This window comes from Helobdella robusta, assembly GCF_000326865.2.
Source record: "Helobdella robusta unplaced genomic scaffold HELROscaffold_71, whole genome shotgun sequence".
Classification (NCBI taxonomy): Eukaryota; Metazoa; Annelida; class Clitellata; order Rhynchobdellida; family Glossiphoniidae; genus Helobdella; species Helobdella robusta.
Genome location: NW_008705401.1, coordinates 517,607 through 528,416, shown reverse-complemented (window position 1 = coordinate 528,416; position 10,810 = coordinate 517,607). Strand labels below are relative to the sequence as shown.

At 32.4% G+C, this 10,810-nt stretch overlaps 2 protein-coding genes across 2 annotated transcripts; one reads left to right on the top strand and one right to left on the bottom strand.

The window, feature by feature from the left end:
• Positions 1-2,367: 2,367 nt before the first annotated feature.
• On the bottom strand, positions 2,368-2,760 carry HELRODRAFT_181467 (hypothetical protein; the record flags this gene model as incomplete). Its single annotated transcript, XM_009031265.1, has 1 exon — positions 2,368-2,760. One exon carries the CDS (start codon positions 2,758-2,760, stop codon positions 2,368-2,370), a length of 393 nt encoding a protein of 130 aa, XP_009029513.1.
• Positions 2,761-3,185: 425 nt separating this feature from the next.
• On the top strand, positions 3,186-10,805 carry HELRODRAFT_194253 (hypothetical protein; the record flags this gene model as incomplete). The annotated part of the gene is given in 17 exon segments (XM_009031264.1): positions 3,186-3,271; positions 3,511-3,514; positions 3,578-3,646; positions 3,730-3,873; positions 4,850-4,966; positions 5,043-5,101; positions 5,343-5,437; positions 5,630-5,961; positions 6,413-6,551; positions 6,741-6,868; positions 7,130-7,270; positions 7,677-7,772; positions 8,924-9,133; positions 9,212-9,311; positions 9,437-9,669; positions 10,019-10,289; positions 10,309-10,805. 16 exon segments carry the CDS (start codon positions 3,186-3,188, stop codon positions 10,028-10,030), a joined length of 1,965 nt encoding a protein of 654 aa, XP_009029512.1. The 3' UTR covers positions 10,031-10,289; positions 10,309-10,805.
• Between the last annotated feature and the right edge of the window lie 5 nt (positions 10,806-10,810).

Genomic DNA, 10,810 nt, shown 5'->3' with positions numbered 1-10,810 from the left:
AGAGATGATCTATTTGTATACAAATGCGTGCGTGCAACAATATAATTGTATTCCTCTATTGTATCAATCAATCAAACATTCGTATCTATAAATACACTGCATATATCTATATATATAATTATATATACCTATATTCTGTTTATTCATTCATCTATTTGTACCTGTCATATTCTTGCTTACTGCTTCTTATTTGTGTGCAAATGTTTGTAAACATTCGTCATTTTGTATGCGTGTGTGTATGTATGTGTGTATGTATGTGTGTGTGTGTGTGTGGGCGGGCTTTGCTCTTGATTGACATCAGCATTGGATCGTCCGAACGATAATCAGTTGATCACGTCTTTATAATAATTTAATAATAATTAATATTATTATTAAAAGTATTCGTATATGTATATATATATACATGTGTATGTTTATATGTATTTGTGTGATTTTGTATGTGTATATATGTATGAACACGTTTTGATGAACAAGCCGTGGTTAGGCATGCAATCGTTTCCGAGTTCAACTTTTATCTATGTCCCTGGTCTCGCACACTCATGTATCTAGCAGCTCCATCCATGTGTATATGTATGTATGTGTGTGTGTATTTTTATATGTAAGTGTGTCATTTCGTATGTGTGCACATTTGCATGTACGTGTGATTACATTTGTATGTATGTGTGCATACTTGCTTCTTTTGGATAGATTTTTGTATGTTGGACAGTACGTAATTTTGTACATTGGTTTGGGTTTGTATTATTTTTGTGTATATATTTGTATGTATATATGTATATATTGTATGTACACACATACACTTACATACACGCACGCGTATTTGTATGCATGTGTATATAATTCACGTATTTTAACTTTTTTTTCAAAGAAAAAAAAACTAACCAACATGAAAGGTTTTGGATGTTGTTAAGTTGGGAAACTTTCCTTACAAAAATAATTCAAAATAGCGGCAAGTATAAAAAATTCGAAAAACTTAAAATGAAATTTGGCGTTTGTATCTGATACTCTCCCTCTCCCTCTCTCTCTCTCCTTCTTTTTCTCAAAAGACCATTGAAAATGCGCAAATATCAATTAATATACAAACAAATTCCTCAAATTATACACTACATTATTGATTTACACTGTAATAACACACGCACACACACACACACACACATAGAGGCACACATACACTCACACACACACATGATAAAAAACAGTTCTAATTAAAACTACAAGAACACTTAATATCATTATTACCTCTCTCACTCTCTCTCTCTCTCTATTTTTTCTTTCTTTCTTTCTTCTCTATCGGATATGTATGTTATAATTCAATTTCTCTCTCACTCCTAATTTACATAAAAAATTTTTCATCGTAAAAAAAACTTGAAAATAATGGAATTTGAAATAATTTCGACATCACTAAAACAAAAACAGCAGCGACGACAAAAACAACGACAAAAATGACGTCACTATTAAAAAAAAACAATCAACAAAATTCAATCAACAACAGAACGAAAATCACAGTACATAAACTAGCTGATGGGAAAAAGAAATTGAATACAATTTCCCTAGTTAACAATTTCAATATTGGCGACAATTATAGAGATAATAATAAAATTGTGTGTGTGACTGTGTGTATATGCGTGTGTGTGTACGTGTGTGTTTAACAAAATGATAATAAAGATAATACAATTATACAATTATTATTATTATTAAATCAAAAATTATCATAAGTCTTACCAATGCATTTGTCTTTATAAATGGACGGTTTCAATATATATATATATATATATATATATATATATATATATACATATATATAAAATGTATATATATATATACGTACACACATACATATATATATACAGTATTGTATGAATTATATATATATATATATATATATATATATATATATATATATATGGACAATTTAAATTTGGTAGAATTCAAACAATACTGTATATATATATATATAAATATATATATACATATATATATATATATATATATATATATATATATATAAACTGTAAATTAATAACAAGAACAACGAGAAAAATAACAGTAATGGTAAAAACAGAAAATTTTACAAATTTCATTCAAAATAAAGAATTTTTTATTTTTTTAAATTTATTGAAGAAATTAATTAATTAACAATTTAATTAATCAGTTAATTTTTTAATTTTCAAAAGAAGATTCAGAAACTTCATATTTCTAATTCATTCCTATATATTTATAAAATAAATGAAATGAAAACAATACAGCTGAAATAAGGTCATTGTAAAGCTAAAATCAATTGAACAGCAATCATACATATAAAAACAAAACATACAACAAGAATATAGAATATATGTATATATAAATATAAAAATGTATATATTCTATTAATCACATCCCTGGATTTTTATAGACAGCCACGAAAATAATGGCCACAACGACAATTAGAAAGATGATAGTCGAAACAATGCACTTGACATTATTTGCAAACTCATTGCCGGTGATCTTGTAGGAAATTCTTGGCACGTTGTCCGACGTCTGCTGCTGGGCCTGCTGATAATCCGGAGAATCCAGATTAGGGTACGTGTACATCATCCCGGAACTGGGATCGGCCGATTTAATTGGTGTCGAATCTGTCACGTTAATAATTGTGAGCATTTTTTTGTCATCTTGTGATTTTCTTTTGTCCGGACTTCCGAAATTGCTGCTTGCTGGGTGGTGGTGAACGGCTGAAGAGGTCGATGGCAAATTGAACTGATCGTCGTCGATTAAATAATCATCCATTTTGTTGTTCAAAATTGAACTTTTTTAAATTTTAGTTTACAAACTTTTGATTAATTTAAGCAGTGAACATGGTAATTTTGTTAAAATTTTAACCAGAAACTTTCATAAAACACTGTTCTAAAAGTGAACCGCTAAAAATGGATCTTGGTTATAAAATTTAAATATCAAACATAATTTAAAAGTAAATTTTAGTAGTGAGCTATTTCAAAACTTTCAAGTAGTTTTTTAATTAAATTCATTTGATAAATAATAATTTTTTGCTTGGAATAAAAATTTAAACTTTTATTCAAGCGTTTTTTAATTGAAATAGTTAAAGTATTTCGTTAAAAAACAATTTTAAACAATATTAAGTTGTTTATAGTGAAAAGTAAACTTTGGAATGGGTGAGAATTCCTAAACTTCATTTTCAGATTAGAGATTTAAAAATGGCCGATCTCCAGTCGAAATACCAAGTTCTGGCCACAGAATATGCCAAGGCCTGTTTACAATTTTTTAGTAATCAATTAGAAAAGTCAACCATTATTGTCAAAAATAATTTAATTTGTTGTTTTCTTGGATCAAAATTTAATATAAAAATAAATACTAAATAAAATTAGCATTGGAATGTGATTGGCATTGATTTTGTGACACCCCCAAAAAGACCAAAATAAATTGATTTTTTTTAAATTCTTATTTTTTTCAACTAAAAATTGACAGAAATTACTTTGATTCATTTTTCTAATTGAATTAGTCATTTTTTAAAAACTTAAGGAAGGTTAATTGTTAATAATTAAGATTCATTTATTCATGTTTTTTTTATTTTAAATTCAATTTTTAGGTGAGGGCTCAAATTTCTGTACTAAAGAAAGCAGTCCTAGATGAACAGTCATCCAGCCAGGGATTAAAAGTTAATTTAATTTTGAATTTATTTTAATTTTTTTTCTAAAGTAATTTTATATATATTTTTTTAAGATTAAAAAAACTATTTAGGAGCAGTTGAAGGAAAGGGACCAGATGATAAGGAAGCACGAACAGGAGTTGGAGAGTTTAACGTTCAGGAATCAGCAGCTGGAGTCAAGGGTTACCATTCTGCAGACTGAACTAATTAGTGTTGGGTCCGGGAAAAGTAAAAAGGTTTGTAGGAACGGGCTGTTTATGTGAAAAAATTGACAATTTTATTAACAATTTTGGGAATTAATCCATTTATTCATTGTTTTTTTTTGTTATTTTTTATTTTTTTAAATTTTCAATGAACATTTTGTGTGTTTTTTTTGGGTTTTTTCAATTTAATTTTTAATAAAAATTTTATTTTATCAATTATGATAATTTTTATTTATGTTTTTTATCTTTAATTTCAATTCGTTTTTCTTTTTTTTAATTAATCAATCTCTCTCTCTCTCTCTCTCTATCTGTACCATGGATAATTGGATAATAAAAAACGTGATAAAACAACAATGATGACAACAAAGAAAAACTCATCATCATCGGCGCCATCATCATCCTTATCATCATCATTGACGTCATCACTGACGTCATCATCGTCGTCGTCATTGGCAACTACGTCATTGTTATTGACATCATCAAATCATCATCATCATCATCATCACCCCAAACACACAAATGACATTATCGATGAGGAGTTATTCATGAAGATCGAAGAAAATGCTAGGCTACACAAGCAGGTCCCAAAACAATAATAACAATAATAACAATATTAATAATAAAAATAATAGTTTTATCCTTTTTTGTTTGTTTGTTAGTAGATTTTATTTTTGTTTATTCATTTATTTTTATACGTGTTTCTGGTAAGATGTTTTGTAATCAATGCAATGAATTAAGACACCGACCGTGTAATGTATTCAGTCAAACATTGTAGTAATGTACTAAAAATCACGCACGCACAGACACACTCACACATACAAACACACATACATACATACACACATACATACAAACACACACATACAAGCACACTCACACATATACAAGCACACACACACATACAAGCACACACACATATACACACACACACACACATATACACACACATACATACATATAGGTAACAGAACTTGATAACCAACACCATTCCGAAATTTCAATACTGGAGATGAAGATCAAAGCATTGCAAACTGACCTAGATAAACGAGCAACTCTATTGGACGATTTGAAATTAGGCCACGAAGATAAAATGAAGAAATTAATGGAGGAAAAGAATTCTTTAGAAGTCAATAATAATAATAATAATAATTATTATTTTTAATATTATAATTTTATTATCGTTATTATTATTATTTATTTAGAGCAAATTGGCTGAACAATCTGCATTGGTTGAGAGAACATTAGAAAAAACTGACCAATTGTTATTATTTTTTCATTTTTTCATTCTTTCATTCATTCATTCGTTCGTTCGTTCGTTCATTCGTTCGTCCATTTATGAATTGATTTGTTGATTTAATTCAATCATCCAACTTTTCATTTGTTCATTCATTTATTGATTTGTTTGTTTGTTAGTTCGTCTGCTCGTTCATTCGTTCATTCATTCATTCATTCATTCATTCATTCATTTATTCATTCATTCATTCATTCATTCATTCATTCAGAGAGAAAGAGTTAAATAATGTTCAGACTAAGTTAACATTGGAGAATGAGCGTCTGGTGAAAATTATTAATGATAATATATCCTTTATTGATAATTGTTAGTATGCAAGCATGCATGCATGTATGTCTGTCTGAATGTTTGTTTGTATGCATGTATGTATGTATGTATGTATGTATATGCAGATATATATGCTTATATATATACAAATATAATTTAAAATTAATTTAATAAGTAATTACCATCATCATAGTTGTCATCATCATCATCATCATCACTCCTGGCACACAGCCGATGAAACCCTCACCATTTTCAATCTCTCGAAAGTCCCCCACCCCTCGCCTTCTTCATCATCAAAGATAGACTCCACCCACATCCGTGACCTCATTTTCCTAGCCAACCAAATCATTTCTGAAGAAATGATGACCTCATTTGAGGCCATTTTCGACGCCATGCAGGCCAAATCTATTGACCCAAAGTTGAACTCTGACTTATTTAAGGTTTATAAAGAACAGAGTCTGCGATTGGCTGAAAGGCCAACCTACATCCAGCCAATCAGGAAAGGTTTTGCAACCTTGTGTGACCTATACAATGATAACAATGAAAATTCCACTCTGCCATTGGTTAGTGCCTGCTTTTTGAATTAAGGTTTTTCGTTATTTTCGTTTATTATGTAGTATATAATAATAATAATAATAATTATTATTATTTGTATAAATTATTCATTCCAGAATGTACAGACCTGCCTGGCTTCATTGTCGTCATTATGGTCAGACTTTGTTGATTACGTCAAGATGATCATATCATCCCAGCTACAATGGTAACGATGGTGATGATGACGTTACTGCTGTTGATGATGATGATGACGATGACGTCATTGTTGACGATGCTGATGATGAATAAATGAATATCAATGTTAATGATAATCTAAACAAGAATATTCATAACTTGTTAATGATTGACAGCTTGGAGGCGGAATCAATGCTATCGTCAACAACGTCTGTTTTACTCATGAATATTAATGAGCTGAATAAATCATTCATTTCATTCGCTGATACCTTGACCGCTATTCAGAGCTGCCTATCATCGTTAACATCGTCAACAGCAGCTGCAGCAACTGCTGCAGCAACATCGTCATCGTCGTCGTCATCATCAAACGCTACTATATTGGAATTGTCAAATGCTATTTTTAACTGGATGGAGGCGACAAATGGTTATGATAATGACGATATTTATTGATGATGGCGGGGCTGATGATGATGGTGATGGTGGTGATGTTGATGACGATTCTGATAAATATGACGATGATAATCTTTGTAATTTCTGACATTATCCATGCTACCTCACCTCTCGCCAACGTCATCACTATCATCATCACCATCGTCATCATCATCGTCGTCAGATTTATCTCGAAGTTTTGGGGCAAAATTGAAGACAGTCGAAGAGCTGCCGACTTGCCACAAGAATATAAAACTCCTGGACGAAAGGCTGAATGGCAGTATCATCAAATTGCACCATTCCATTCAGAAAGTGACGCTACTCTTATAACTCTTAGTAATTACTACTGCTGCTGCTACTACTGCTGCTGCTGCTACTACTGCTACTACTACCGCTGCTGTAGCTCCTACTACAACTACTTCTGCTATTATTACTATTATTTATATTACTACTAATGTTATTACAACTTATAATAATAATAATAATAATGACAATAATAATAATAATAATAATGATAATAATAATGATAATAATAATAATAATGATAATAGTCTTCAAACTTGCCAAACACAGCTCTCTTCATTTTTGTCCTTGAACGTCAATCAAATATCGTCATCAGTATCAGCATCATCGTCCACATCATCATTATCGTCGTCGTCATTGTTGAATGCACTGAGAAAGAGGGCCATTAATTATTTGGCTGCTGTATCTCAGGTCCGATCCGCCAATTAGCCAACCAATTATGTTCCTATTTGATTATATAATTAATTAGAATTATGATTATTTCTCTTTAACTTTGTTCTATCAAATGTCAGATGTCCACAAAACACACACCCACGTAAACACACAAGTACGCACGCACACACACACGCAAATGCGAATGTACGACGCATCAGCCATCACACCTCATTACATGCGGTGATAGAAAGAAGGATCTCTCTCTAGGATCTCGAACCTACTCTACTCAACATGCTTTAGCAAAACATTCTCTCTCTTTCTCCCTCTCTCTTTCTCCCTCTCTCTTTCTCCTTTTCTCTCTCTCCTTTCCTCCCTCTCCCTCTCTCTATCTCAGTTTTCTCTATATACACACGCGCACATATGTATATATATCCTAATGTAGAATGTTCCATCTGACTCCGTTCCCCATTCCATTGCTATTGAGAATAAAAAAGCCATCGTAGCCTACATGGAGAGTAAAAGTGAACTGACGCAACAAGTAGTGATGATGGTGATGTTGCTGATTGCCGTGATGTTGATGATGATGATTGTGGTGGTGGCAGTGATGACGATGATGATTGGTTATAATGATGAAAACATCATCATCATCATTGTTGGCCTCTTGGATATTGAATTTCCGCATCATGCTTGCCGGGCATCGTAATCATTACAATCACAATCAACACCAACAAAACTATCATCATCATCATTATCATCATTACGTGCCAAGGTTTCATCCCTTCAAGATAGACTGACAAAAGCTCAGCAAGAAAAAGAACATTGGAATCTCGAGGCTCAACTGATGACCGCAAGATTTAATAAGGAAGTTCAAGTACGTACGTATGTATACGTGTGTGTGTGTCTGTCTGTGTGTGTGCGTGCTTATACTATCGCGTGATCTATTTGTTGTACGATCGTCGTGTGACGAGTCAGTCAGATGATGTTTATACGTTGAGAACTGTTGAGACACTCATGGCTCATAAAAAAAAACAGTTTTTAAAATGCTGGACTGTTGGATCGATTAAATGATTGATTGATTGTTTGAGTGAGTGAGTGAGTAAGTGAGTGGGAAATGGATTGACCATCTCACTGACTATTTAACTGACTGACTGGCTGGCCGATTGATTGACTTGACTGGTTGATTGAGTTAATAACAACAATTGATTGATTGGTTATTTCAGAAAGTTGAGGTGCTAACCAAAAAAGTTGAAGAGTTATTATCGACACCACCGACACGTCACCTTCATGCTGCTACTACTGCTACTACCACTACTACTACTGCTGATACTACTACTACTAATACATCATCATTACTTTCGAATACAACAACTGCTACTAACGGCGCTTCTAATGCTAGTCGTGACCAAAAAATTGTTTTGGCCAGTACTACTGATGTGGTAAAGTCTGAGTTAGGCCTAGTATTGAATACTAATGTTAGTAGTAATTCGTTCGTTCGTTCGTTTGTTATCGTTGTTTTCATCGTTGTTTTGTTTCTTTCGTTCGTTGTTAATACTAATTTCGTTGTCGGTAGTGCTTGCTGTGAAGTAGTAGTAGCAGCTGCTGCAACAACAGCAGCAGTAGTAGTAGCAGTAGTAGTGGTAGCAGTAATAATAATAATAATAATAATAATTTTAATGATCCCTATCACAGTTAGGGAATATCAACATTGTGGACAGAGACAGGGACGAACGACAACCGCCACAACAGCAGAAGCAGCATCAGCAACGACAAGTCGAATTAGAAACCGAGTGGGACCAAACGCGGGAGAAGATAGTGATGGAAAATTACGAGAGGAGGATCAGCGAACTGATTGCTAATCTCCAGCTGGCCGATTCTAAAGCGCTATATTTCAATTCCGAGGTTCTTTCCTGTTTTGTCAATTAAAGAAATATCAAATAACATGTAATATGAATATTAATAATAATTGTTACAACGCAGTGTAAAGCTATCCACAAGCAGCTGACCTCGACTAACCTGGATAGGGAACGCCTACGAGTTGACCTAGTTTCCTCGAATGACGTCATGTCTCGTCTGAAAGGTCGTGCTGATGATGATGATGATAATGACGCTTCGGAAATGATAATGATGATGCTACTACACCATCATTATATATTATTATTGTTGTTATTATTGTTATTATTATTTTTATTGTTAAAATGTTAGACGAGTTGCAGACGACGACGAAGAATTATGAGGTGCAGCTGAGCCTGATGAGCGAACACCTGGCCACAATGAACGAGAAGTTGACCTCGCAGAAAGATGAAATCGACGCCCTCAAATTCAACATACAACATCAGCAACAACATCAGCAGCAGCAACAACAACAAAAACAACAACACCATCACAGCCCTGTTGCCACTTTGCTATCGTTATCAGGATCTGGAGGCGGTAGTAAGGTAGTAATGATCTTTAGGGTGTTGATTGTGATGGTCATTACCTTCATTATAATTATTATTCAATAGTGATGAAAGCGTTGATGATGACGATCTGTATTTTAATGATAATGATGAAAGTAAGTATGTTGATGGTGAAAATGTTGATGGCGATCGAATGATAGATTTGCATGAATGATGGCAACTAACTTGTATATGAGATAGTTGCACTTCTTCTAGAGCTTGATAAATCAGTAATAATAATGGAGGTGGAAACTTCTTTCAGCCCGTGCTATAGATGATAATATTGTATTTCATATAATAATTTATAATAATAATAATTTTGTTATCTCTATAATTATTTTTTTTCCAGAAAAGCAAATGAAGAAGACAATAGAAAGATGAATTCCATAAATGAGAAATTATTTCAAATATGATTATGTGACAACATACGTATATAGCAAGTTATTCGTTCATTGTTTATTCATTCCCATACGTTAATTAACAAATTGTACATTGATATTACTACGATTAAGTTGTAATTGTTACTGTTATGATAGTCTTAATGTTTCATGTATGTATATATGTTGTATGTATGTATGTTCATGTATTTCACCTCTTTCTCTCTCTCTCTCTCTCTTTCTATATATATATTATTTGTATATATATATATATATATATATATATATATTATTTGTATAGACGTTCATTCAGATGAATAATACAATTTTATGGTCACCCATCCAAGTTGCTGGCCGCCATCAGCTAACAAGTTAAGCAATGCTGGAATAAAGTCTATCGCGGCCAATAACCTGGAAAGGGTGACCCTAAAATTATTCCAGAGGGCAATAGATATAGATAAAATTGTCATAAAATTACGAAAATGTGCACATGAAATTTGCGATGGAGATGAATTTCTGGAGAAGGCGAGAACCTTGACAGCATTCGAAGTCGGACTCCTCCAAATGTTCATCCTGTCATGTCGAAACTTCTTTGAAAGTCGTTCCACTTCTGATCAGTTTCATAAAATTCAATCTTACTTTATCCTGTTTTTACTAAGGGCATCGCCAACATTTTAGCTTGCTAACACGGCTGATGGCCCTCTACCTTTCTAAACATTTGCTCATGTCTAAATATGCCAAAAGAATGTACAAGTACATACATT